This window comes from Pelodiscus sinensis, chromosome 2 (genome assembly GCF_052426305.1).
Source record: "Pelodiscus sinensis isolate ZL-2025 chromosome 2, ASM5242630v1, whole genome shotgun sequence".
Classification (NCBI taxonomy): domain Eukaryota; kingdom Metazoa; phylum Chordata; order Testudines; family Trionychidae; genus Pelodiscus; species Pelodiscus sinensis.
Genome location: NC_143053.1, coordinates 79,525,962 through 79,553,605, shown reverse-complemented (window position 1 = coordinate 79,553,605; position 27,644 = coordinate 79,525,962). Strand labels below are relative to the sequence as shown.

Below are 27,644 nucleotides of genomic sequence, written 5' to 3'. Positions count from 1 at the left end.
ACACGAGTGGATGAATACACGTAGTCACAGTGCTCCTCCGCTCACTCACGTGTTTATATTTGTGTTTTAACAAACCGCAGCGACTTGTGTTGCTAGATATTTAATGTAGATGAACCAGCACCAACAAAACATTGACTTTGCCACTACCACCTGAAACGCAACCCCCACCTTTTCCATACTTTTAATGGGAAAATTGTTCCCGCATAGCATGTTTTCGCTTAGCACGAACACTTTCAGAAATGCATCTATAGTGTTAAATGAGGAATTACTGTATAGGTACATTTTATGACTCAGTCTGGCGTTAACTATTCATCTGTCCTTACTTAGCTCAGCCAAAGCAGCGAATTGAGTTGTCTCTCAGGAGTTTCCTGCTATTGTATTCATACGCTTCCTGATCTGTTGTATGAGTCTGAGAACAGTACATGACCTTATGTATTATATGTGCCCCAAGAGCTAGGAATAATAGCATCTCAGTTATGGTCTTGTTTGCCCATATCCAGTCAGTGGATCTTAACATGCTTTCAGTTTGGAATCAGTTTGAGTTTATGGGAAATGCTCTGGGCCAAATCTTCACTTAGCTAGTAGTATGGTGACCATATTTTCAGAACCAAAAATGGAGACATGTTAGCCACATTCCCTGACCCTATTAGCTATGCTCCTCACCCCATTAGCCATGCCCACCTGTCACATGAAATCCCACCCCTGGAGATAGTACTTCTGTGGTCAATATGGACACATGACTGGAAGTAAAGGGTGACCCCCTGTAAGAACTCCCCCCACTGTCCTCTACCAATAGGGATGGGTTTGGGCCCCATTAGGGGCAGAGGCTACTTTGTGGCAGCCTTCCTTCCCCTCCCCCCACTGCCTCTAATATAGGGGGACAGGCGGCACTGTGTAGATGGTGCTGGGGGGACCGGCTCCTGTCCCCACCCTTTGCTGCCTCTCAGAGGCAGCGGGGAGGAGGAGTGAAAGCAAGTAGTCAATATGCTACTTGACTACTCAATAAGCTTTTGCTTATCAAATGGTCAACTACTCCCTAACATCCCTAATCCAGGGCTTCCCATTAGGCTAGATTTACTTTTCTGAGATTCCAGAGTTAATGCATTTTATGGACTCCCTTAGGCTCTGGGGTGGGGACAAAACAGGGGGTTCAATGTGCAGGACAGGTTGCCAATGTGTGGGATAGGGATGGAGTGCAGGATCTGGGAGGGAGGTAGAGTACAGAAGGGGGAGGTTGTGATGTCTTGGTGGCAGGTAGGGTGCAGAGGCAGACTGGGGGTAGGGTTTCTGCCCAGGATGGATGGTATCTGGCCAGAAGGGAGGGTGCATGAGCTAGGGAGGATGTAAGAGCAAGCTGGGAATGCAGGGTCTTCATGGGGGAGGAGTGAGTGAGGTGCAGGGGTCTAGGCATGAGGGGGGGACGCTTACCTGGCCTTATACTCCGTTGCAGTGGGGAAAGCCTCTGGACAGCGCACTTCTGTTCCCCCAGCCAGGTGGGAAGTGGGAGGGAACTCAGCTCCCCCCCTACACACAGCAGGGATCCTGGCACAGCCATGAAGCTTCTGCACCAGATCCAGCTTTCTGCTGGGAAGGCAGGATGTGTGTGTGAAGAAACCCCGACCTTCCCTGCCAGACCAGGCTCATTGCCATTTCCTCAGCAGGGTGCGGAGGGTTGGGGGGGGGGGAGAGTGGCAGTGCATGGAGCAGAGGGCACTTGCCAAGCCTGAGTGTGTCCTGTGGGGGTGGCAGCACCCTAGCCGGGTTCCACGCAGCCCTGCCAGAGCTTAGGTGGCGGCTGAAAAGTGCTGAAGTCCGGGAGGGGCTCCTTGATGCCTTTTGCCTCTGTCTGCAAATGCTTCTTTCTCTACACCAGCCCCTCTCCCCTCCTGGCAGCAGCGGCCGCTGTAACACCAAACAAGCAGTTTTGTGGAGGAGAAGGCTGTACAGCTGGACTGGGGGCCCTGCGCAATGGGGAAAGTCCTGCAGGGTCAAGGAGGGGCTGCATGGTTGTCATGATCATGAGGGTTAGCCAGGAGCCTGGGAACTAAGGAGTTAACCTTACCTTAATCAGGTAGATTCAGCCAATAGGAATGTAGGTAGGAATTTCAAACTGGGACAAAGGAATTTTTGTTTTTTTCCCTCCTTTGTCCTGGGCAGTTTCTCTCCAGCTACTGAGGGAATCAGACAGAATGTTGCCCTCCAATAATAGACTCTTCTACTTACAGAAGAGTGGGTAAAGTTTAGATGAATCCATCGGGTTTTATTGTTTTATGGTTTGGGAATTGGGATCTGATGTCTGTGCATTTTTTAAAAATATGTTTGCTTTCCTTTGTAACTAAGTTCTAGGGCCATGGTGGAATTTCCCCATGAGTATTACTTGTGACTTTTCCATCTAGTCATGCTTGCAACAGGAACACTGTGGTGACAATAAAAAGTTATTTTTTTTCTTTTTATTAACCTGGTATTGGTTAATTTTTGTGTCCTGGTTTGTACTTTAGGGGTGAGATTTCCCAAGTAGTCTTTATCATTACTTGGGTGGTGTCAGCAGAGTTTTATCCCCAAAATCTAGGTTAAGATTTTGGGGGGAAGTTTTATAACAGAGCCTGGTAGACTAGGTTTTGGGGTACTTTTGCGGGCCCCCACTTCTGCATTTATCATGCCAGAGTGGGGAAGGAGCCTTTACAGTGGTGGTGGGGCAGTGGGTGGCTGGTAAAGAGAAAGTGACCATGCAGGCACTAAGCATAAGCAGGTACCTGTCCTGCCTGAGAGTTGTGCTGGGCTCAGGGACTGCCCAGAAACAAGATGGGATGCGCTTGCCGCTGCCCCTTTAAGCACTGTTTGTGAGAGCTCCTGCCCAGGCCTGTGGAGCTGGGGCTGTCTCGGTGGGGACAGAAACTGCATGCCACTGGAAGCCCACCCTAGCCAGCAAAGCTCCAGTGGAGCCACCTACACATTTGGGGTGGAGGGGGTGGAGGGAGGGAGAGGGAGGAGTCCTACCATGCGAGGAGCAGTGACAGTGCATGGACTCAGTCACTTCGTTCTGCAAGCCGGTGTCCCCATCAAGTAATGAAATGTCCGGTGGGGATTTCAAGACATTTCACTATTTGATGGGGACACAGGGACAGAGTATTGAAAATGAGGACAGTCCTGGGAAATCCAGGTCATATGGTCAGCATAGCTAGTTGCGATATTAGATATTGTGTCATTGAGTAGTTGTGTAACTGCATGAAATCTTAGTAGTCCCCAGGGGCTGGGCTGGCAGCCAGTGCACTCCTGGTCTCACTCCCGGGGAGAATCCTGCTACCCTGCACTGCTGCCTCTGTATTAGAGGCAGCAGCTAGGGTGGCAAGCAGAGCTTGTCCACAAGAGGAGCCAGTTTAAAAACCCACTTCCCTCACTGACCGGCTGCCTGCTGCTCTGTGCTGCCTCTGATCCAGGACACCAGCTCAGGGTGGCAGCAGCCTCTGTACATGGGGGTCTGAGCTCCCCATAGACAGAGGCTGACTGCTGCTGCAAAGCAGCTTCTGTCTGCAGCTGGCCCAGGCTCTGTGGGATGCTGAGCAGCCTCTCTCCATGGGGAGCTTGGGCCCGCCGCAATCAGTCTGCTTCATGGCAGCCTCCTCCCCAGCTTGTGCTGCTGTCTCTGATAGAGCAGGCAGCACCACGGAGCTGGTGCTGGGGGGAACCATCTTTTTTAACAAAAATATATAGTATCATGAGCTTTTGTGGATGAAACCTGCTTCCTCAGATGAGCGCACTGTCAGCAACAGAGGAAAGAACAGGAATGCAAGAGATGAAACATTTTATTTTCCCTTCAAATATTTGGTTGGTTGACTCAGGCCTACAGGACAGGAGTCAACAATAATGAAAATGAGCTTCCCAGACAAAGGAGCAGGGTGTGCCTGGCCGGGATACTCAGAGAAGAGCCTTTCATGTTTTGGAATTTCAAATCAATTAAACAGCTCCCAGTAAAGAAATGGAAAGCCAGGAATAAGAAGGAAATCCATTAAAAACAAATAAACAAAAAACCCTTAGCAGAGCATATAGCACTTTGATCAATGTGAAAATAGCATTTGTAAGTACATCAGCCAATGATTAAAATGTATACATAATCCAGTGTTTTCATACTGGCTATAAAACATTTCTCTTGGGTACAAAAGTACAAACAGAAGCTTAGCTTCCAATCATCTTCCCAATTGGTCATTTGCCTCCCATTCAAATGACAGAAGGGTTGGGCCCTTATGTATGTTCGTGTTAAAATAAAATGGGACCAGCTCTAGTAAGGTCCATAGCCCCACAAAGGACAATCAAATGTAATTTGTTTAGACAGTCTTTGATTAGCTGTTGTGTGTTCTGATTAGAGATGGACACCAGCTGCAAATGTCAACCCAGTCACCATCACTACCAAAGGTTACAGCTGGACATATCTATTGGTTTATTTGGACCCTATCTGTAGCTGGGATAGTTTGGAGGATACCAGGGAACTACTGTCTCTTGGTATAAAACTGTTTAGCCATTATGGGTGAAATGCTGACTCTGCTGAAGTCAACGTCAAAACTCCTGTTCACTCAGTGCCGGCAGAATTTTGCCTTATATGATCAGTGCTGCAAGATACCGAGCCCTCTGACCTGATCCAGCAAATCTCTTAACAGGGCTGTGCTTTGACATCTTTTGAGGGGGCATATTCCCTCCCCCCTGCTCTGGCAGGAACTCACTCTTTCCACCATTAACCCCCCTCAACCTCTGTCCCAGCAGGAGCTTGCTCTCCTCTCTGCAGCCTGTTCCCCTGCTTGCTCCCATCTGCATACTCCTGGCTCTTAAACATGTGCATGGTCCCACTGACTTCTGTGGAATTACTCATGTGCTTAAAGCTAAGCATTTTCTTCAGGCTTCAATTCAGCAAAGCATGTAAGTTCTCCACTTAACTTAAAGCAGGTGATTAAATCCTCTGCTATTATGGTTGCCAGCCTTCCAGGATTGTCCTAGAGTCTTCAGGAATGAAAGTTATGTCATGTGATGAACCCTCCAGGAATATGTCCAACCAAAATTGGCAACTCTGTATCCCTATTTAACAAAGCATTTCAGCTCATCAGAGGATTAAGCCCATTATTCACCTTTTAGTTCAAATGGGGGTACAACTTTGATTGCTTGATTCTGTTCTGACTTCGTAATTTATGTGGAATGTAAAAACAAGTTAATATTAAACACCCATTCACATTTATTCATATCTGATTAGAAAGATTAGTTAAAGATTAAGTAAAGAGTTATTTTTTTAAAATTACTCAGGAGTACCAGTGTCTATTTCTAGTATCACCGCTGAGAGGTGGATTGATTCATCAAAGGTAGGATGATTCAATATGAACATTTCCTTTCTTTTCTTTTTCCTGAATAAATGTAACTTTCCCAAATGAAATTTAGATGGAAAATGCTAATTTATAAGGGTCAGATTCTGTCCTCAGACCTGCACTTCACACTGTCCTCAGACCTGCACTTCACAACAGAGTTAATAAATGACATTAATGGAAGGTGTGGAACATCTGGTCCATATGAAACTGAAGTCAGGAACTGCCCAGACTAACACAGCTGATCTGGTTCTCCAAGAAGTGGGCATTTGATGAGACTCATTGAGATGCATTGGTAAGGACAGGAAGGATGGTCCAGTGGTTACGGTGCTAGCCTGGCTAATCGACCACTTGATTAGTCAACAAGGAGAGGTGGGGCACTTACTATCCTGCTATCCCGGCTGCTCTTCTGCCTTTTAAATGTTGTAAAAGCCACCCATGGGGCTCTTAGTACATCTCAAAGGCAGAAGCACATCAGTCAGAATTTGGGGTGAGCGGGGACTGCCCCATTCCCCACTGTGCCTCTGCCTTTTAAATGTAGCAAGAGCCCCGTGGGAGGCTCTTACTACATTTAAAAGGCAGAAGAGCAGCTGGGATAGCGAGTGCCCCACCTCCCCTTTATCGACTAGTTGATGGAAATTCAAGACTACTTGATTAGCTGATTAATTGAAATTTAACATCCTTAGTTGGCAGTGGCATTTAGTGCCTTAAATGCTGGGTTTGGCAGTAGGGGAACACAGAACCTCCTGCTCCACCAGGCTCTGGGGCAGGCAGTTTGGATGTTCAACTTGGTCAAGAGTACCACCCAGCTTACACCCTGAGTCACTTCTACCAAATCCTTGCCTCTCTAGAAGCACGGTAAAGGCCTGGCTTTCAGCCCCACAACACATGCCACTAGAAAGGAGTCAGTAGTTTCCTTCCTTAACTCATGAGCCTCCTCTACTGCTTCCTCTGCAAGGGTGCCATTCATGTGGACCCAGGGGAGTCTGTAGTCCCCCCTAAAGTTTTAACCCTGGATTTCATACTTGAGATCTGCTTAAAGCTCATGCTCTAGTGGCAGCTGTTAACTGCATTAGAGCTTGCACTGCTCCCCTTGCAGGGTGATTAAGATAACAAAAGGCTTGCCATTAAAGTAATTGAGGGATGGTTAGGTGATCATGAAAAAATTGCCTGGTGCTCCACTTAAAAGATAAGGACAAAAAAGAGTAGGAATAAATAGTGGTGTGCTCCAGGAGTCTGCCTGGACCACTGCTGTTAAACTTATTCATAAATGGTCTTGAAAAAGGGATAAGCAGTTAGGTGGCAACATTTGCAGATGACACACATTTAGGGTATGTCTACACTACCACCCTAGTTCGAACTAGGGCGGTAATGTAGGCAACCGGAGTTGCAAATGAAGCCCGGGATTTGAATTTCCCGGGCTTCATTTGCATAAAGCCGGGCGCCGCCATTTTTAAATGTCCGCTAGTGCGGACTCCATGCCGCGCGGCTACACGCGGCACAGACTAGGTAGTTCAGAGGGACAGGGAGGGGGCATGTGGGAGTACCCCATTTAGCAATTAAAATTTTGGCAGGGGCACAGCGGGGCGGTGCACCTCCCCAGTGCTACCACGAGTCATCTATGCATAGTGGCTATGCATGTTAAAGATACCAACATCTGATAGTTCTAGATTTCTATTGGGTCTAGTGGATACAAGCCAAGCCTCCTAACAGCACCAATAAATGGATTGAAAAGACCACCTGATGTTCTTAAAATAACATGATGTCTCTCCTTCTTTGATGGAGCATTTGAACCAAGAAATTTCAATAATAATTTATATTCCTATGGCTTTTGTGATCCAAACCTCTAATACTGTTGGATAACCTGAACTCTCATAGGAGCTGGTATATAATGAAGAAATGAGACAAAAAAACCCTCTTTCTTTAGGGTGTAAGAAACCTGTAAACTGCTCTTGAGGAGAAATGGTCATTATCTGCGGAGAGAAGAAAATCAGATTTTGTTGTATTTGAACCCAGGACATCCTGGCTACGTCTACACTGGCCCCTCTTCCGGAAGGGGCATGTAAATTTCAGCAGTCGTCGTAGGGAAATCCGCGGGGGATTTAAATATCCCCCGCGGCATTTAAATAAAAATGTCCGCCGCTTTTTTCCGGCTTTTAAAAAAGCCGGAAAAGAGCGTCTAGACTGGCCCCGATCCTCCGGAAAAAGTGCCCTTTTCCGGAGGCTCTTATTTTGAAGTAAGAATAAGAGCCTCCGGAAAAGGGCACTTTTTCCGGAGGATCGGGGCCAGTCTAGACGCTCTTTTCCGGCTTTTTTAAAAGCCGGAAAAAAGCGGCGGACATTTTTATTTAAATGCCGCGGGGGATATTTAAATCCCCCGCGGATTTCCCTACGACGACTGCTGAAATTTACATGCCCCTTCCGGAAGAGGGGCCAGTGTAGACGTAGCCCCTATGTAAATGAATGAGAACTTTTTCTGTGTTAAAAATGAATGTACTCTCCCACAAATGGGTGTTGGCCATCATTAGCACTAACAGCTACAGTGGCAAGCAACCCAGAAACATGTGGGTGGCACTGTTGATATGCAGCCAGAATCATTGACTGTTGGCTGATCTAAGGGATATCCTCAGTACAAGCAAGTGCTGCATGGCATATAGCAAAGCCCTCATAAAGTTTTGCAGTACTTAACTCCTCCTGAATCACTACTGAAGTATTCTAAGTACGTACACATCACGGACCAAGTATGGGGTAAATGATAGGCACCTGAGGCAGCCTCAGTTCGCCTCACGGTAAAGGCAGCCCTTGTGAGGGCAGGGGACTGGACTTGATGATCTGGCCAGGTCCTTTCCAGTTCTAGTGTTCTATGATTCCTCTTCCAAGCTCTATGGCTTGGGAGCCAGATTCCCCCATGGGGAGCCCCATCTCTAGTCATCAGCCACTGTTTTTCCGTCCAGCAGAAAGAGGCCTCTCCCCTCCTGGTCCTCAGGACCGAAATATTTCCTGCATGTCTCACGCCTCCTCACAAGCCACGAGCCCTCCTGCGTCTGCTGCCCTGCGTGCCTCGCGCCGTGCACCAGAGGGGGGTGTTGTCAGTCTCCTCGGCTCCGCGGGCCGGGCGGCAGAACGCGCCTGCCACCTCCGGCTGCCCCATCAGCGCCAGGGAGGGACAAGCGCGGGCAGGAGCCGGGGAGCCCGCTGAGCATGGCAGCGGCGGGCGCCGGGTTCTTCCTCGTGCTCTTCTCCCGCTTCTTCGCCCTGCGCCCCGCGGCTGCCCAGCGGGGGCCGCCCGACTCCGGGGCGCTCGGGCTCAGCCTCCACCCGCCCTATTTCAACCTGGCCGAGACAGCCAGCATCCGGGCCACGGCCACCTGCGGCGAGGAGGAGCGGGGCGGCAGGCCCCGGCTGGAGCTGTACTGCAAGCTGGTGGGAGGGCCGGCCGCCGCCCCCGCGGGACACACCATCCAGGTACCTGCCCTGGCCGCGGCGGGGACCCCCGGCCGGCCGCACGGGCCAGGGGCCTCCGGGGGGGCATGGCCCAACACGGGCTGCCCGCCCTGGGGAAGCGGGACAGGTACGCGCCGGGGCAGCGCTGGGCTCAGCGGTCTCTTTCCTTCCCCTGCTGGCGCTCCGCGTGGCGAGATTTCCCCTGCCCCAGCGAGAGTTTGCGTGGGGATGGGAGCGGCTGGGGGTCGAGCTCTAGGAGGGCCAGGGTCGCGTGGGCCCGCCCTGCAAAGTGCCCCCATCGGCTTCTCACCTCCCCCATAGGCTGGGGGTGGGCGGCCCTCCTCTAGGAAGTAGCCTGCAGCCGGGTTAGCATCGTGCAGCCTGCACTCAGGATCCAGCGCCGCTGCGCTCGGGGAACACTCGGGAACCCCGCTCCTCCAAATTGTATCTCAGTGCAATGTGGTTTGGCCTCCTGCTAAATCCCCAGTCAGCTTGAAGCTGTGCTTCCCTGCGTGTTTGTAAGTGTCTCCGCTGTAGCATCTGGATCCTGGGTTGCTCTGTGCTGAGGGAAGGAGCCCAGTTGCCCAATTCCTCTTCCTTAGTTTTTCTTAATACAGTTTGGACAGCAGTCGTCCTCCCCCTCTCCCCCCAGCCTGCTAAGCTGTTTGGTGCAGGGGTTAGTGCCACAAGATCACCTTGCTCCCCTGATTCCTCCCAAGCTCTGAAGAAGCAAGGGTTAGGCAGAGTAGATCCCATGCATTAAGGCTTTCACTCTTGTTCCTCCCCAGTTCTTCAATGCTGGCAGGGTAATTGCTGCATCAGGGAAGGGACCTCTGCACTGTGGCTGGGAAAGTGCCTTTCTAAGGTGTATGAAGAAACCCTAACACGTGTTCTGGCTTTTGCAAGTTCTGAATTTTGAACCTCATAATGTACCCCTTGAGCAGCTTGTGAGATGATGCCAGTGATTCCTGTGGGAGTTGGGGTGGGGGAGGAGAAGGGAAGGTTTCTGTGAGAAGAGCAGGTGAGGGCAGCGGTGGTAGAAAAGGATGATGATAAAGCTGCAGCTGCTGAATTAGCCTAGTTGGTCATGAGACCTAGGTGCACTCAATGACAGCTACAAAAAGAAAACCAGAAAGGAAAATTCTCATTGACTAGCTAAGAGAAATACACTTTTCCCAGGTGGTTTGGCAGAAACTTGTGTAAACTTGTTTGTCAGGAGGGTAGGAAAAAGAAACATTAACCACTGTGATCCTATGTAATGGACGGGCAGTATCAGCTCTGACGGTACATTAGTACAGGACAGATGGTGGAGAAAGCTTGATAAGCATTCTAGGACTTTGTTATGGAATAGAAGTATGAGGGGGAGAGAGAAAGAGTTAAAATAGAATTTAAAGAAGCTTTTACAGAGTTATGGGCGTGGCTACTATTGATAGAAGGGCTGGGTAAGAGATCAAGAGGGTGTGCTATCCTCAATTTATCAATACTGTATTACCTTTTTTCCATATCACACTATCATCTATTCTCAATTTACTTTGTATTTCTTTAATGTCTTCCATCAGGAAATCTCAAAATGCTTTACCAATACTAACAATTTACACAACATTCTGTTTTACAGATGGGAAAACCAGGAAGCAGATTAAGTGACTTGACCAAGGTCACAGGAAGTTTGACACAGGCAGGAATACCTTGGCTCTTAGTTCTGTGCTTTACATATAAGCCTATCTGTTCTTCATTACTTATTCAGCTGAATCTTTTTGTTTGCTACTCCGTTAACACAGAAACACTACATAATTTGAACAGGAAAATTTAGTAATCTCTCCCAATTTCTCAGAAGTGCTTTAATAGCAGAATAGTGTAATGTGATCTCATACTAACATTCTATGACATATCAGATAAGTAAACAAAATCAGAAAAGTAAACACAGTGAATTTGTGGTGCAGTAGTCTTGCTCTCTTGTCTTTTGTATTTTTGTATACTAATATCCACTTGTAAGTGTGAATTAATGAGATTTTAATGTATGTAGGGAGAGGACAGAGAGAAGCAGAGTTCTCTTTGTTAAATATTTACCTTACAGGTCTTGGGTTAGTGGCCAGTTGTGGTTTGTGCCTGATCCAAATTCCTGGAAGAGTTACTGATAACTCAGCCCTGGCTCAAGAAAACAAGTTGTGCTTCTTTCACTGTTTGTATAAATGTGCATACAGAAGCATTTCTCTCCATTTTTTAACAAAGCTCCATTGAGATACTTAACCTGAATACTTCTGTAGATTACCAGCAGCTGTTCTGGTTCAAGAGGAGTTGAAGATTCTTTCAAAAGGCCAGAAAATCCAGCCACAGAAAATGTGATAAGATCACAATATACATATTATCAAACACCTTTCAAATTCAAATACATGTTACATAAGGGAAGATTGTCTATCTTCATAGTTAGACTTGCAAAAATGGACAAAAGTGAATTAAATACCTATGAAATCTTACCTAATAAGATTAAACAAGCACACTGTTTAAACCTGAAATGTCATGGTATTATAACCATAGGGTCCCGAACCAAAAGGAGATTGGGTGTGTGTGTGTCACACACCTGTTGTAGGGAGGCCATGGGATTGCCACCCTCCCTTCTTTGCTGTCCTCAGAGATGGACTCTGAAGGCAGCAACCACAGAGCTTCCTGTGACCTCAGGAGGTTCCAGAGGTAGAAGTGGGTCTGATCTTCCCTGTGCTGCTGGCAGCACCCCACCTAAGTGCTCCTTGCTCCTAGTTCTGACCAGATTGGAAGAATAATACTTGCTCTCTGCAACCCTTGTCACACACTCAGCTACAGGAACCTCAGGCTGCTGCCCAGTCCCAAACAGTGTCCTACAGCAGGGGAAAGCACCCAGAGGTGGATCTGTCTGATCTCCCCTCATCCCTGGCAGCAATGAAGGAGATGGACTGCTTAGTCAGAGCTAGGAAATCCCCTTTAATGGGGCACTCCCAGCAGCACAGAGAAGATACTATTCAATTCCACAAGTCTCCTCCAGCTGCAGGAACCTCAGGCTGCTGCCCAGTTTCAGACAGCATCCTGCAGCAGGGCAGGCGCTTGGAGGTGGGTTTCATGGGAAAGGACTTATTTCATGGTCCACGAGGCATTTTTCACAGCTGTGAAATTGGTAGTGCCCTAGCTAAGCCTTTAAAAAACTCACAGATCGAGCATCACACTCCTTTAGATAAGTTTAAAGCTTATATTGATAAGAGCCACAATAAGAAGAAAATTCCAATTTGAGGTGGATACTCTGCCCTTAACTCCATCCGTTATGCCTTATTGATGTTTGTACAAGACTTGATTGTGGTTGCCCCTGCACAAGTTTGTAAGTGCCAGGGGAGATGGGCCACGGAGCTCCCATTCTTATCCTCAGTTCACCACAAAGTGAATAGGGACTGGAATCACTGCTCTATGCTAGTGCCATCAGTCGCATCCCCCACAGAGGGTTAGGAGGAACCCCACCGTTGCTCTCTGACACTAGCCTGGCACCCTTAGTGCACAGTTTCAATGCGTAGTGTAGTGTTTACTCGAGTTTGTGCTCTCAGGGAGCTCCATTAAGAATTCTTGGTGAGTCACTCAACTACCTGACATAAGCTGAGTCTGAAAAGCACTGTCCAACCTACAGTATAGTGTACAGTGTATTTCTCTTTCTCAGCATATTGGTAATGGGCCATTCACTAAACTAGGATGATTTTCAGGGAATAGACTTAGTGCAATGCTGTGCATTTCAGTGATTCCAAATAATGGATAAGGGGCATGTCTGGGGTTGACTAATAGGGGTAGTGTGCAGATATGAATTAGTGTTTGGTAGCAGACCTGGCCTGCTGCAGGGCACATAACTGGCAGAAATTATCATGGTATAACCAAGTCTTGCAACCCTATTCTTTTCTATAGGGTAGATAGGACCTTTATCTTCATTGGGTGTCAACTTGGCACATTAGCATACTTCCATAGCTTTCTTGCTGCAATTGCATGCAGCTTTCTAACTGAGATCTCCATTCTGCGCAGTTGGAATAACTGCAAGAGACGAGGATATTGAAAGCACTAGCAAATGCACACCTGTCCTGGTGATGAATTCAAGCCAAAATCAAACAATGTCTCAAGGCTCAATTTCTTGAAATTGAGACACGTGCAGTTGACCCGAAGGATTCAGGGTGGAATGCCTGTAGATCTTGCCAGAGGGAGGCAAGGGAGAATGCTTTGACCAACAATTTATTTTCCTTCATTTCTCACTCTCTGTCTTGTTGGCAAGTCTGGTGGAATGTTCTTTACATAACTGAAACTCCAGCTGTTTCAGGATCATTCTTTGAATTATGTGTTGGGAAAATTACTAAATCTTGAGTTTAGATCTTCAAGTGATGCAGTTTCTTTAAAATAACCCATCTTCCAACAAAATGCATTTTATATTCCTTATTCAGTTTTCTGTTCACTCTCATCTTTAAGGCTCTCACCAGAGCATGAAACTACCCTAGCAAGAATTGTGTTAAAACAAAGCTATTGTTGTATAGTTCTAGTCTGACCAGTACATACATGGAATTTTTTAAAGGCTTATGCTTTAATATTGTAATAAAAACTTGCTGTCTGGTCACTATTGCATATTTTCTCTAATTGTGATAGAAAATGGTATCACTAATCCTTAGTGCAATATGCAAGCTGGACCTACAGTGGCAACAACACTAATGTACAGCCTGAGTTTACAGTAGCACCCTGGTTTACCTTGCTTCTTTGTACATAAGTAAAAAGGTTGTAGCATGAGTGGAGGAGCATCATGTTGTCATGTAATCCCTGGATCCAGTTCATCAGCCTATGTACATGGGGATTTGACCACGTATTTTTTTTCTAAATGACCCTTGACATTCTCAAGAGTTAAGCCTGGACCCAGGCTGAGAAGCACAGTATTGTTTGACACAAACTCAGACTAGTTATTTTTCATGAAGTCTGTAGCATTGTATGCAAAAGCACATTTGTTTCTTGTCAGAATCAGGGGTAGCTGCCGGTGGACAATGGTTTAAATGCTAGTATAGACAGGACTAAATCGTTTTCAACACTGCAATAAGTCTTGGATGAAGAATTCTTGAAATAGTGACAACCTTAGCCTTGTGTCACGAGTGCTAACCATCTGTTGACATTGTGCTGCTGCACCTTTTGTTAATGGCAGGTACAAAATGTTCTGGTATAGACAAGGTTAATGGGCTGCCTTTGTTATAATCTCGGTGTATACAGTGAACTCCATATATGTTCACAACTCTCAGATACCACAGCATGTTCCATAGGTAAGATTGTGTCTACACTAGCCTTTTTTGGGAAGTCTCCTGCCAGTGCACTAACACTAGGTCAACTGCATCTGTGGTAGTAAAGGTGAGGGTAGAAGAGTAGGAATGATGGCATTAGTGTTTTTACCCCTGAGTCAATTATAGCTGAATAGAGTAGGTCATTAGTGGAGCTGCAGTAGTTTAGCATAATCAAGACCTTAGAATGATTGATGTATAAACATTGGTAGTAGTCATTCTCTCTTATTTAGACTGAAATAAATTGCAGTCTGAATGTAAGGATTGCAGGGTGTGGGATACAAGCCTTTCTTTAAAAAATCTTTTCTTTTTCATGACAAAGATCCAGATTCTACAAAAACTTGTGTAAGGCAAAGGGTCTGTCCAAGTTTATTGCTTTAAAGCGATTCAGATTTGATCTGGACAGAGATGACTGAAAGTTTTTTTTTTATTTTAATGTCTCTGTAAGTTCTCAGAACGCATATTTATTGTGTCTGAATCAGAATAATTTTAACTTGAAAGGACACATAAGGGGAAAAAGCTGATGTGTGCATAGTGAAAAAATGTTATTTAAACTTCCTTCTCTGCCATTTTTCTGTTTGGAAAGTTATTTTATACTTAGCTTTTCAGCCAAATTATTATGTACTAATGAAAAAATATACTTTAAAGCCCACATAATGGTCCTGAGTAAAAGGCTCTTAATGCAAAATGTAAGTGAAGTGTTCAGAAAATTAAGTATAGCAGAATTAAGAGGCAAAATGATAATCTGATATATGAATAAGATGGAAAAATTTAGGAGCAGGCAGGTAGGGTATATAAAAAGTAATGAATGGAGTTGAATGTAATGGGGAGAGAAATCTTGGGAAATTTATTTTACTAATTTAACTGACTAACATTATTTCCATAGTTTTATGAAGGAAAAATATAGCTTTGTTAACCCTATTAGCAGCCAAATTACAAGCCAATTAGATTTCTAAAGAGTATTCAGTATTATTCCTTTAATGTACAATAGGATTTATATGATATCATCAGAGAGAGAAAGGTGATCTCCAGAACTTGGTTTTAATTATGTATTGAAAGAGCTGGATAGCAGCCTCTGAAAATAACTGAGGATCTATTGGGACGCTCTAATTGTCCTAAAAGGAATCACTCCAGATTTACATGTTTTTTTTTATGATTGCCTTGGGGTGAATTTTGTCAAAAGTTCATGATTGAACGCAAAAACATATTATGCTTCCAGACCCAGACAGAACTTGAGGAAAATTTTGAGTATAAGTTAATATCTACTTTAGGCCTTGTTTATGCCAGTTTTAACAACATTTCCCACTTTTATTAACACAGTTCACCTTTTTTAGGGTTTTACACTTGTCTCTAAAGTGGTGCTGTAGCACTTCAATGAAAATGCTATCTGCTCTGACAGGAGAGCTTCAGCATAGGTATTCCTCCTCCCTGAGGGGAAGTAGCTATGTCAATGGGAGAAACTCTCCATTCAACTTAGCATTGCCTGCACTGGGAGTTAGGTCAGTAGAACTGGGGCACACTTCAGAATCTGCCACTCTTTAGTCAGTAGAGGGTTGTCTGTAATGTTACCCTGTTATCAGCTAGTTCAGAAGTCCACATGCAAAATTCAGGATGCAACCACTTTGAAATCCCTTTAAAGTTTTGGCTCCAGTGAATGGATTATAATATTTGAAACATAATGACGACACATGATGGCAACTTTAACAAACGTGTAGGATTTGAGAATGTGCTTAAAATTAAATGATTTCAATAAGAGTTAGGTACATAAATACCCTTGTGGATGTAGGCCAAAGTACTTTCTTGAATGAAGTGCAGTGCTTATTTGGGGCTTGTGTGTGTATATCTTAATTAAGAACATTACATAAGTGGGTTTTGATAATTTCACTGGAATATCAGTAAAATTATTAATATCCACTGCTCTACTGCAGATTCTTTGGAAGGAGGTTTGTTTATGATAAATAAGAAAATGAATGCTTGTGGTTTAATTATGCATTCCATTTTAATTATTAGGTAAGTATCTTTACATATAAACCAGAAATATACCATGCAAAAGCAAAGCAAAGCAAAACAAAACACCCCACAACAACACTTAAGAAAGTCTAGTCAAAGCCCTGTCTCAATATTATAGTGCAGTAGTAGCCATCATTCGTTATTTCATGGAGAGAGGTGTCTGATTCTCAGTTAGATCAAACTAAGCATAAATCTTTTGTTTTGGTGTTTTTCAGGGACAGTTTTGTGACTATTGCAATGCAGGAGATCCCAATAAAGCTCACCCAATAACCAATGCTATTGACGGAACTGAACGTTGGTGGCAAAGTCCTCCTCTCTCTTTAGGCTTAAAGTATAATGAAGTCAATGTCACTTTAGACCTTGGACAGGTGAGTACATGAACTTTTCATGGGGAAGGTTAATGGGTCTGATTGTATTCTATTTCAATATGAAGGCTTTAAAGTAGCAAGATAAAAATGTTTGAATTGAGAATCTTGGTCCACCATGTGATTCTTTTGTGGTTTATGTTCTGTGATTGTTACAGATTTAACTTTACTTAAGCAATTATCTTTCTCAGGTATGTTTCTTGGGGCTTCTTGCCACAGACACTATATTGATTGTTCTGTATTGGCATCACTGGAATCTAAACATAATTCATGAATCTTATGCAGCACAGGATCAGCTCCCTGAAATTCAGTCGCTGCCTTTTATTCCATAACCCTTCCCACATGGCTCAAGGGGAAATTCATGCTGCACTGTCTCTTGATGAAAATAGCTGGAAGAGGATTACTTTAGCCTCAGGTGGAGTCCATTAACCATCCACAGGAGGCTTTCTGTTCTCTGGTGGACCCTGTCTTAAAAGAAGAAAACTATTGATGTAGAGCAGCCCAGAAAGAAAGATACAACAGACGCGGATAGCTGGGTACTAATATAACTATTTAGGGCCCGACAAATTCACAGCTATGAAAAATGTGTTACAGAGCATGCAGTCTGGTCTTTTGTGTGCTTTTACTTTATACTATACAGATTTAATGGGGAGAACAGTGTTTCTCAGAATGGGGGTTCTGACTCAATAGAGAGTTGAAGGGGAGCTATAAGGTTATTTTAAAGTGGTCACAGTATTGCCACCCTTACTTCTGTGCTGATTTCAGAGCGTTATACCATCCCAGCTACTCTTTACTTCTGCACTGCTGCTGGCAGCATCTCTATCTTCAGAGCTGTGCTCCTAGTCAGCATCCACCATTACTTCATTCTTAAGGCAATGCCGCCACCAGCAACCACTCAAAAGTATGGGTAGCAGTACCACAATCCCCTCCTACAATGACCTGGCGATCCCCTCACAACTCCTTTTTGAGTCAGGACCCCTACAATTACAACACTGTGAAATTTCAGATTTAAAATATGAAATCATGATATTTATGATTTTTAAAATCCTATGACTTTGAAATTGACCAAAATAGACGATGAATTTGCCAGGGCCCTTCAAATACTCAGGCTTCCTCTGCAAGAGAGGCAAGTAGCTAATACGAAAGACTCGGCATATGTAAATTCAGCTTTTTTACCTGTAGGGCCAGAGTCTCAGGCTATGTCAGTATGGGGTTTTTCCGGGATACCAGTGCTATCCTGGAAAAACTCCACTGCATCCAGGGAACGCATCTGCTCTTCTGCCTTTTTTTTTTCTGGAAAAGCAGACGTGCTCTTTCGCAAGCCCTGTCTTCCTCTTCCCACGAGGAAGAAGGACTCTTCTGAAAGAGGTTTTTTTTTTTTTTTTTTCGAAATTTGGCCCAGTGTAGAAGGGCCAAATTTCTGAAAAGCCTGTTCTGAAAAAACTATTGGAAAAAGGTACACAAATTGCAGAGCACAATTTGCATACTTTTTTTCGATAAAGCCCCGTAGTCTAGACATAGCCTCAGTTGACATATATAGGCACAGCTCCATTAAAGTCAGTTGTGCACTGCCAATTTATACGAGCTGCCAATATTGCCCATGGTTTTCATTCCCATTGTGTTTTTGCTCAGTCCAGATCTGTCCAATGTGGGGTTCTTAGAAAATTTTCTTTGAACTAGTATGGTTGCCGTGTTCTATCATTTTGGCAATAAGTACTTTGGTGTGGAATCTTTTGAATTTCTGATGATTAGAACCTCTAAACACAAAACAAATTTTGAACAGGCACAAATTACTACTGCATTACACATTGTATGGTAAAGGTAAATAGCCATTGTTGACCTTACTCACACTTCTGCCAAACATTTTTTTTTTAATCCAAACTGTGGTCCTAGTCCAGCAAACACTTGTGTGAGTAGTTCTATTGAAGACAGTGATGTTACCCTCTTGCTTAAAGTTAAGCATGTAAGTTTGTAAATATAAGTTTCAGTTTATAGAAAGTTCAAAGAGATGAAAACACAACTGAGAACTGTTCTCTTGGAGTGGAGTTGAAAATAACATTATTATTATTATTTATTTATTTATTATAACCCTCGTCTCGTTCTTAGTTATTTCATATTATTGCTGTTGTCTGAATTGTGGACCCAAACTGATAGCTCTGGGGTCTACTTTTTAGATGCACAATTCTTTTCTCTAAGCTTTCCAACTCTGAAGTAGGGAAAACATTCCTCAGTTTTAGGTGGCATATCTTTCTTTGTGCATGAGATTTTGTAATCGCATCTTAGAGGAAACAATGTAAATCTGCATCTCTACTATTTTATATGCTTTTAAATATATTTTGGTTGCTTTTATTCAGTATAAAAATAGGTGAACATACTATAGACCAAAACAAGAAATAGGAGTAAACATTGAATTAAATATAGTTAGATAACACAGAAGGCTTTTTAGGGGTCGGGGAGACATCTGCATATCACATCTTTTTGTAATCTGTGACTATTAGGAAATCATTTGAAAGTTGGAGCTTCCAGTTTAAAAAGAGATCACTGCTTTTAGTTGCCTGAGTTTTTCTGTGCCCAGGTTGAATTACCATTCCTCCCATTCTTTAAAGTTGCTGATATATCACTGATTACAGCGGAAGCTGCACAGCACTTCTGTAAATCAGGTCCCACCATTGCCATTCTTAAAAGATATTTAGGCAACTAACACCTGTTGAAATCAGTGCGCCTGTACAGATTTTTGAGGATCTGGGACAACATGTCTCAGATTGGGGGCCCACCATCAGAGGCCATTTTTGGAAATTTGTGTATAAAAGTACACGGTGCTACAGAAGAGCTTCTTTTTGACTTCACTAACTGTTCATTGTCATTATTTATATAGGCTGTTCATTTTTTGTTTAATAAATTTTCAAGTTAATGGATTTTAAGGGGAGGATGTGCTCCATTAGTTAAAAACAGAAAGGCTGAGTTTTATATGAGACTCTGCCACTAACTAACTAGGTAATTTTGGCAAATCATGCTCCGTGCCTTAGTTTTATATGAGACTCTGCCACTAACTAACTAGGTAATTTTGGCAAATCATGCTCCGTGCCTTAGTTTTCTCTTCTGTAAAATGGAGTTGACCCTTCTATACCTCACATAAGTGTTCAGGATTAATTCTGCAATGGTTTTGGAGCCCTTTAGCATACTTTGTCAAGTGGAGCCGAAATGCAAGCTGGAAATAGAGGCTTTTCAGTGGTTAACCTAAACTTTTGTGATTTTGGTTTTATAGATTTTTTTTTTTTATTTAAAACAAATGTAAATGAATTACACACATATTTATATTATAATTTGGTTATTTTTCTCCGCTGCATTCTACAGAGAGAGCTATAGGCCATGTCTTCTCTGCAGAGTAAGCTTGGGTAATTGCGACGAGGAGTCCTGTGGCACCTTATAGACTAACTGAAGTGTAGGAGCATAAGCTTTCGTGGGCAAAGACCCACTTCGTCAGATGCATGTAGTGGAAATTTCCAGAGGCAGGAATAAATATGCAGGCCAGGATCAGGCTGGAGATGACGAGGTGGATCCAATCAAGGAGGATGAGGCCCACTTCTAGCAGCTGATCTGGAGGTGTGAATTCCAAGAGAGCAGAAGCTGCTTTTGTAGTTAGCAAGCCATTCACAGTCTTTGTTTAATCCAGAGTTGATTGTGTCAAACTTAAAGATGAACTGTAGCTCAGCAGTTTCTCCTTGAAGTCTGGTCCTGAAGTTTTTTTGCTGCAGGATGGCTACTTTTAGATCTGCAATTGTGTGTCCAGGAAGATTGAAGTGTTCCCCTACAGGTTTTTGTATGTTGCCATTCCTAATATCAGATTTGTGTCCATTGATTCTTTTACGTAGGGACTGTCCTGTTTGGCCGATGTATATAGCAGTGGGGCATTGTTGGCACATGATGGCATATATTACGTTGGTGGATGTGCAGGAGAATGTACCAGTGACAGTATGGCTGATCTGGTTAGGTCCTGTGATGGTGTTTTGCAGATTCAGACTAACACGGCTACCCCTCTGATACTTGGGTAATTGGTAAACCTGTTAGCCTATTCCATGTGTGAATGACTACACTGCAAAGGCATATTCAAGTTACTGTTTCTTCACCAGTGCTGGCAGGATGCAGGTTAGCAGGTCGTTGAGACTGTGTCCTTTCTGGTTGAAATGACAAGCAACTGTTTTTTCTTTGTGATCCTGTCTAATGTCTGTTTTGTGGGCATTGATTCTTTGGCGAAGGGTCTGAGACGTTTGTCCAATGTACATAGCAGACGGACACTTTCGGCACATGATAGCATAGATTATATTTCTGGAGGCGCAGGAATATGTATTCTTGATCTTGTAACTCACTTGGTTAGGCCCAATAATGGTGTCAGCAGAGTGAATATGTGGACAAAGCTGGCAGCGGGGTTTGTTGCAAGGGAAAGTACCAGGATTGGTATTAGTGTGGTATGTCCTGTGGTTGTTGGTAAGAATCATCTTGAGGTTAGGTGGTTGTCTATAGGAGACTATGGGTCTGTCTCCCAGAGCTTCTTGGAGTTTAGTGTCCTGTTCCAGTATAGGCTGTAATCTATTGATAATGTGTTGGACAGGTATAAGTTGGGAGCTGTAGGTGATGACAAGTGGTGTTCTATTGTTGGTTTTCTTGGGTCTGTCTTGTAGTAGATGGTTTCTAGGTATTCGTTTGGCTCTTTCAATTTGCTTTTTTATTTCTCCAGGTGGGTAGTTGAGGTTTATAAATGCTTGGTAGAGATCCTGAAGTTTCTGGTCTCTGTCTGTGGGATTAGAGCAGATGCGGTTGTATCGAAGGGCTTGGCTATAGATGATGGATCGTATGGTGTGTGCTGGATGGGAGCTGGAAGCATGTAGGTAACTGTATGAGTCAGTGTGTTTTCTGTAGAGGGTGGTGTCTAATTTTCCATTGTTGATTTGTACTGTGGTGTCCAGGAAATGGATCTCTCGTGTGGAATGGTCCAGGCTGAGGTTAATGGTGGGGTGTAGGTTGTTGAAATCTCTGTGGAATGTCTCCAGTGTTTCTTGGTCATGCGTCCAGATCATAAAGATGTCATCAATGTAGCGTAAGTAGAGAAGGGGTAAAAGGGGACGGGAGTTGAGGAAACGTTGTTCTAGGTCAGCCATAAAGATATTAGTATACTGTGGGGCCATGCGTGTACCCATGGCTGTGCCGCTGATCTGGAGGTATAAGTTGTTCTCAAACTGGAAATAATTGTGGGTGAGAACGAAGTTACATAGGTCTGCTACCAGGTTGGCAGTGGTGTCCTCTGGGATAGTGTTTCTAATAGCTTGTAATCCGTCTTCATGTGGGATGTTGGTGTATAGTGCTTCTACATCCATGGTGGCAAGGATGGTGTTATTGGGGAGGTTATCGATGTTTTGTAGTTTCCTTAGGAAGTCAGTAGTGTCTCGGAGATAGCTGGGGGTGTTGGTTGCGAAGGGTTTGAGGAGAGAGTCTACATAGCTGGATAGACCAGTAGTGAGTGTGCCAATACCAGAGATGATGGGGCGTCATTAGACAGGATCACAAAGAAAAAACAGTTGCTTGTCATTTCATCCAGAAAGGACACAGTCTCAATGACCTGCTAACCTGCATCCTACTTCAGAAGACATTCAAATCTGCACTTGAAAGGGAATCCTCTGAACTGGCATTCATGCTAAAATTCGACACTCTCCGCACTGGACTTAACCAAGACCCCAGCTATCTTACACATTACAAAGATAGCTTCCCCAATTATCACCTCTAATACTATTTACTCACAGACATTTCCCCTTCCCCACCTCTAATATCATTAACTCACTGGCATTCACCTTCCTTCCCCCCCCCCCCATCCCCCTTCTGTTCTGTAATGTGATTTGTCCTTTTCATGTGTGTTCATTTTTTTAAATTGTCTCCTTTGGTATATATGGTTGTGACTATTTTCTTCCATTATTTGATCTGAGGAAGTGGGTCTGGCCCACGAAAGCTCATTATCTAATAAACCATCTTGTTAGTCTTTAAAGTGCTACATAGTCCTGTATTTTGTTCTAGTATATACTGTTATCTCTCAGTCAAAGGTTTTCTGGACTATGTTCTCCTTGCTGCTCCAGACCACTTGTCAGAGATAGTCCCATGTTCCCTCACATGAGAAGTAAGGAACCCCAAGAACTGATAGGTTGGTGGCCCCGGGTCTTGTGGTATTGGGGAATACTTATAGACATTAGGAAGCAGTGGGGTTGGGAAAGATAGGTTGATGAGTTCTTGGATTTTCCCACTTTACAGATCTAGATCCACTCCTCTCTGTTTAGTGAATTAAACTTCAAACCCAGGATCAATCTGAATTTGAGGCTCACTCGTAATATTTAGGATGATACCCACACATGTGCTCCACACCAGCATAATGTATATAAAACATTCTATATTGGCCATTTGCACAGTGCTGTTAATCATAGAATCATAGAACTGGAAGAGACCTCAGCGGGTCATCAAGTCCAGCCTCCTGCCCAAGGCAGGACCAATCCCAACTAAATCAACCCAGCCAGGCCTTTGTCAAGCCGAGACTTAAAAACCTCTAGGGATGGAGATTCCACCACCTCCCTAGGTAACCCATTCCAGTGCTTCACCACCCTCCTAGTGAAATAGTTTTTCATAATATCCAACCTAGACCTCTCCCACTGTAACTTGAGACTATTGCTCCTTGTTCTGCCATCCGTCACTACTGTGAACAGCCTTTCTCCATCCTCTTTGGAACCTCCCTTCAGGAAGTTGAAGGCTGCTATCAAATCCCCCCTCTCTCTTCTCTTCTGCAGACTAAACAAACCTAAATCCCTCAGTCTCTCCTTATAGGTCACGTGCTCCAGCTCCCTAATCATTTTGTTTGCCCTCCGCTGGATTCTCTCCAATGAGTCCACATTGTTTCTATAGTGGTGGGCCCAGAACTGGACACAGTACTCCAGATGTGGCCTCACCAGAGCTGAATAAAGGGGAATAATCACTTCTCTTGATCCTAGTGCTCCTCCTAATGCACCCTAATATGCCATTCGCCTTCTTCGCTACAAGGGCACACTGTTGACTCATATCCAGCTTCTCATCTATTGTAATCCCCAGGTCCTTTTCTGCAGAATTGCTACTTATCCATTCGGTCCCTAACCTGTAACAATGCTTGGGATTCTTCCGTCCCAAGTGCAGGACTCTACACTTGTCCTTGTTGAACCTCATCAGATTTCTTTTGGTCCAATCCTCTAGTCTGGCTAGGTCACTCTGGTCCTATCCCTGCCCTCCAGCATATCTACCTCTCCCCCCAGCCTAGTGTCATCTGCGAACTTGCTGAGGGTGCAACCCATCCTCTCATCCAGGTCATTAATAAAGATGTTGAACAAAACTGGGCCTAGAACAAATACTTGGGGCACACCATTAGAAACTGATCACCAACCTGACATCAAGCTGTTGATCTCTACCCGTTGGGCTTGACAGTCTAGTCAGCTTTCTATCCATCTTAGAGTCCATTTATCCAATCAATATTCCCTTAACTTGCTGGCAAGAATATTGTGGGAGACCATATCAGAAGCTTTGCTAAAGTCAAGGTATATCACATCTATTGACTTTCCCATGCCTGTTACCTCATCATAGAAGCTAATCAGATTGGTCAGGCATGACTTGCCCTTGGTGGAACCATGTTAACTATTCTTGATCATTTTCCCCTCTTCCAAGTGCTTCAAATTGGATTTCTTGAGGATCCCCTACATGATTTTTCTGGAGAAGACATGCCCGGGGTTGTGACCCCACAAATAGCAAGGTGCAAAAGCAGAGGCCTGATTTTAAGCATTTGAATAGATCTGCTAGTTTCAATGCAATTACTCACCTGCTTAAAATGAGTGACTTGTTTAAAAGTATCAGAGGGGTAGCCGTGTTAGTCTGAATCTGCTAGATCTGATGAAGTGGGTCTTTACCCACGAAAGTTTATGCTCCAACAAATCTGTTAGTCTGTAAGATGCCACAAGACTCCTTGTCACTTTTGCTTAAAAGTGTTGTAGAACTTGGAGCTGTAATACTAAAAGCAAGAGGGTAATATGACTAAACATACTAGGGGGGTAATTGCTCTACCCTTTATTTTAACACAGTGCAAATTTCCGTGCAGATGAAGCTTGCGAACTGTTTCACACTCCTATTACATTGACCAAGAATAAGTATATTAATATGTGGAACAACAGGAGCTTAGTATGATTTGGTCATCAGATACCCACAATTAGAGGAAACAGTGTCAAACATAATACCAAATGTTTTTCAAGTGCTGTGTTCCTGCTATTATAAATTTTAAGACTCTCAGTGGAGTCTCTCACTTCCTGTATTAATATCCTTGTTTAGAAGATATTGTTTTGGTTCTCTGAACAAGGGTATTTTCTGTTCTGTGGAGAACCTTTGAAAGCTGGTCAAAACAGAAAACCACCCAGAGTGGGTCCGTTTCAGAAGAGAGTGATATGGTTTTGGAAAATTTAAATCCCTCCAGAATCTCAAAATCTGCCTGCTGTAGAAAGTAACATTTTTTTATTTTGAGGGCTGCACTTGTGTTTTCAGACTACTTAATGGAAATATCCTGGCACACTTTCCAATCTGGCTTGATACATTACAGTTACATTTTTTCCAGTCAATCACAGTTCTCTTGAAAAATAAGACAAACATAATGCTGCTACCTGAAGCAATCTCTCCCTCATGATAACATGCCTACTGTTACTGGCTGTTTGTAACTTGTTTTAAGTTACAATTTCACTGTTGATTTTGATAATTGAAGCAGGCCAGATTCTTTCAACATTGGTTTCTACGTCTTTTGTCCTTTTGAATGTAGAACGTCTTCCTGAAATTCATTAGTTTGCACTTGACTCTCTGGGATGTTTAATTTTAGCTGATGTGACTTCAGATTTGACATCCAGTTGAGATTAAACTCTTTGAAAGTCATTGCTCTAAGACTGTCCTGAATATCTTTCAAAATTCTCTGTTCTGGAAGGCAGAGGTGAAGATGCAGGAGAGCAACATAATGGTGGCTGTTAAGAAAGGGATGTCTGACAGCTAAAATGATTGTAAAAATTATTTTAAAAAAGATTTATCATTGCTCTTAGTTATGCTTGGTATCTTCACTGTGTTTTATTGACAGTAAAATAAATGTTCAAATGTCCAGACTCAGTAAGATTCTGTGCAATAAATAAAAAATGTTCTATGTAATTTATTCCATTTAATTATATTTTAAATACATTTCTATAGTAAACGGAAGATAAGGAGTGGATTGCTATGTCCAAAATACTATTTTTCCTCTCTATAAATAGAATATAATATATTTTTGAAATCATGGATTCTTAAACTGAGGTTAACAGGCAGGTCTCAGTGTATCATGAGACAATGGCACACTGGCAGATGGGAGAGGCGCTCCAAAACCCTTTATTCTGTTGCAGCACAGAGCCATCCACGGTATGGAAAATGTGGAGAAATACTGTAAAAAGTCGATTTATCATTCACCTGTCAGTGATAATTCTAAGGAAATATCTAGAAGACCAAAAAATGTTGCTGAGATGCCTTTGTGTGTACAGTAATTCCTCATTTAACACTATACATACATTTCTGAAAATGTTCGTGCTAAGCAAAAACGTGCTATGCGGGGTCAATTTTCCCATTACAAATAATGGAAAAGGTAGGGGCTGCGTTTCAGATGGTGGTGGTAAAGTCAATTTTTTGTTGGTGCTGGGTTGTCAACGTCAACATCAGATATCTAGCAACACAAGATATCTTGCAACACAAGTCGCCGCGGTTTGTTAAAACACAAAGATAAACACGTGAGTGAGCGGAGGAGTGCTGTGACCACATGAATTCATCCGCTCATGCATGTTAGCACTGTTTTCACCAACTTATACTGCTGCGCAAAGTAGTCCACTACTTGATTATTTTCATATTATTTCGGGGATGGTCGTGTTATTTGAAAAACGTTCCTTAAAAAAAAATTGTGCTATTGCGAAAACATGTTAAGCGGGCACGTGTTAAATGAATAATTACTGTAGATGCACATGGGTCAGATTTTCTGTGTGCATGTGCGCACACACACAGAGTCATCTCTCTAAGTACAGGAGAGATCTCTCTGGTCCAACATCCTGGGGACCTGAGCTGACCTGAACCAGGGAATTTGCCGGACCAGGGGAGGTCAGTGCTCCCCTCCTGGCTGCCCTGCTCCTGGGCTTCTCTCCATGGGGCCCCTGCCCTGTCGCTGGCCCCAATAAAGCTATCCAGCACAGCTCCCCACCTTGTTGCCTGCCTGCTGCCCTAGAGTCTCCCGGGGTTCCTGGTGGATACCACTTGGCTGCTGCCACAGGGTGTTCTCCAGAGATCCTGGTTTAGGCCACCTTGCCATCGCTGGCCCTGCTGCCACCGGGATTTCCCTCACTGCCGCTGCCCAGCCATCCAGCCCCGCTGCTGGGGCTGCACTGCTGCCACTTGGGATTCCGGCCAGCTGCCTCCGCCAGCCGGGCTTCAACCGGGGGTTCCCTGGTGGAGGCTGCCCAGTCACCCGAGCCCTGCTGCCACCACGAGTCTCTCAGGGTTCCTGGCTGGGGCCACCTGGCATCAGGCAGCCCAGCTGCAGCCGGGGATTCCCTGGCGGGGCTAGGAGTGCGCAGCCGTATGGCCTTTCTAACACCAGGGGTTCCCAGGCCCAGGCAGGAGCTCCCAGGCTACCGCTGGCCTTGCTGACACTGGGGCTTTCCTGCCACTACCTGGCCCCATTGATGCTGAGGGTTCTGGGCCGGGGCAGGACTCCCCAGATGCCTCCTGGCCCAACCTCAGCCCCTGCGTTTCTCTGGGGCTCTTTTGTCCAGCAGCATCGCTGGCCCTGCCGGACCACAGATGTTGCCAGACCAGAGAGTCCCAGATCTGGGAGGTTCAACCAGTGAGGGTATGTCTACACTACCACCCTCGTTCGAACTAGGGTGGTAATGTAGGCAACCGGAGTTGCAAATGAAGCCCGGGATTTGAATTTCCTGGGCTTCATTTGCATAAAGCCGGGCGCCGCCATTTTTAAATGTCTGCTAGTGCGGACTCCGTGCCCTAAGAGAGTCAGGACAATGAAGAATATATGAGGAGAAATGGTTTGTGGTAGTCCTGAATCTCCAAGAAAAAGAATAAGCACA

The 27,644-nt window shown here is 44.3% G+C and overlaps 1 protein-coding gene across 4 annotated transcripts in view; it reads left to right on the top strand.

Annotated features, from left to right (window-relative positions):
- The first annotated feature begins 7,963 nt into the window (after positions 1 to 7,963).
- Positions 7,964 to 27,644, top strand: part of LAMA3 (laminin subunit alpha 3) — a 194,752-nt gene continuing 175,071 nt past the window's right edge. For all 4 annotated transcript variants that reach the window (XM_025181720.3, XM_075920832.2, XM_014570532.4 and 1 more), the window contains exons 1-2: positions 7,964 to 8,807; positions 16,318 to 16,470. In XM_025181720.3, coding sequence (XP_025037505.3) covers positions 8,544 to 8,807; positions 16,318 to 16,470 — 417 coding nt within the window. In that variant the 5' untranslated portion in view covers positions 7,964 to 8,543. The remainder of the gene's footprint in view (positions 8,808 to 16,317; positions 16,471 to 27,644) is intronic.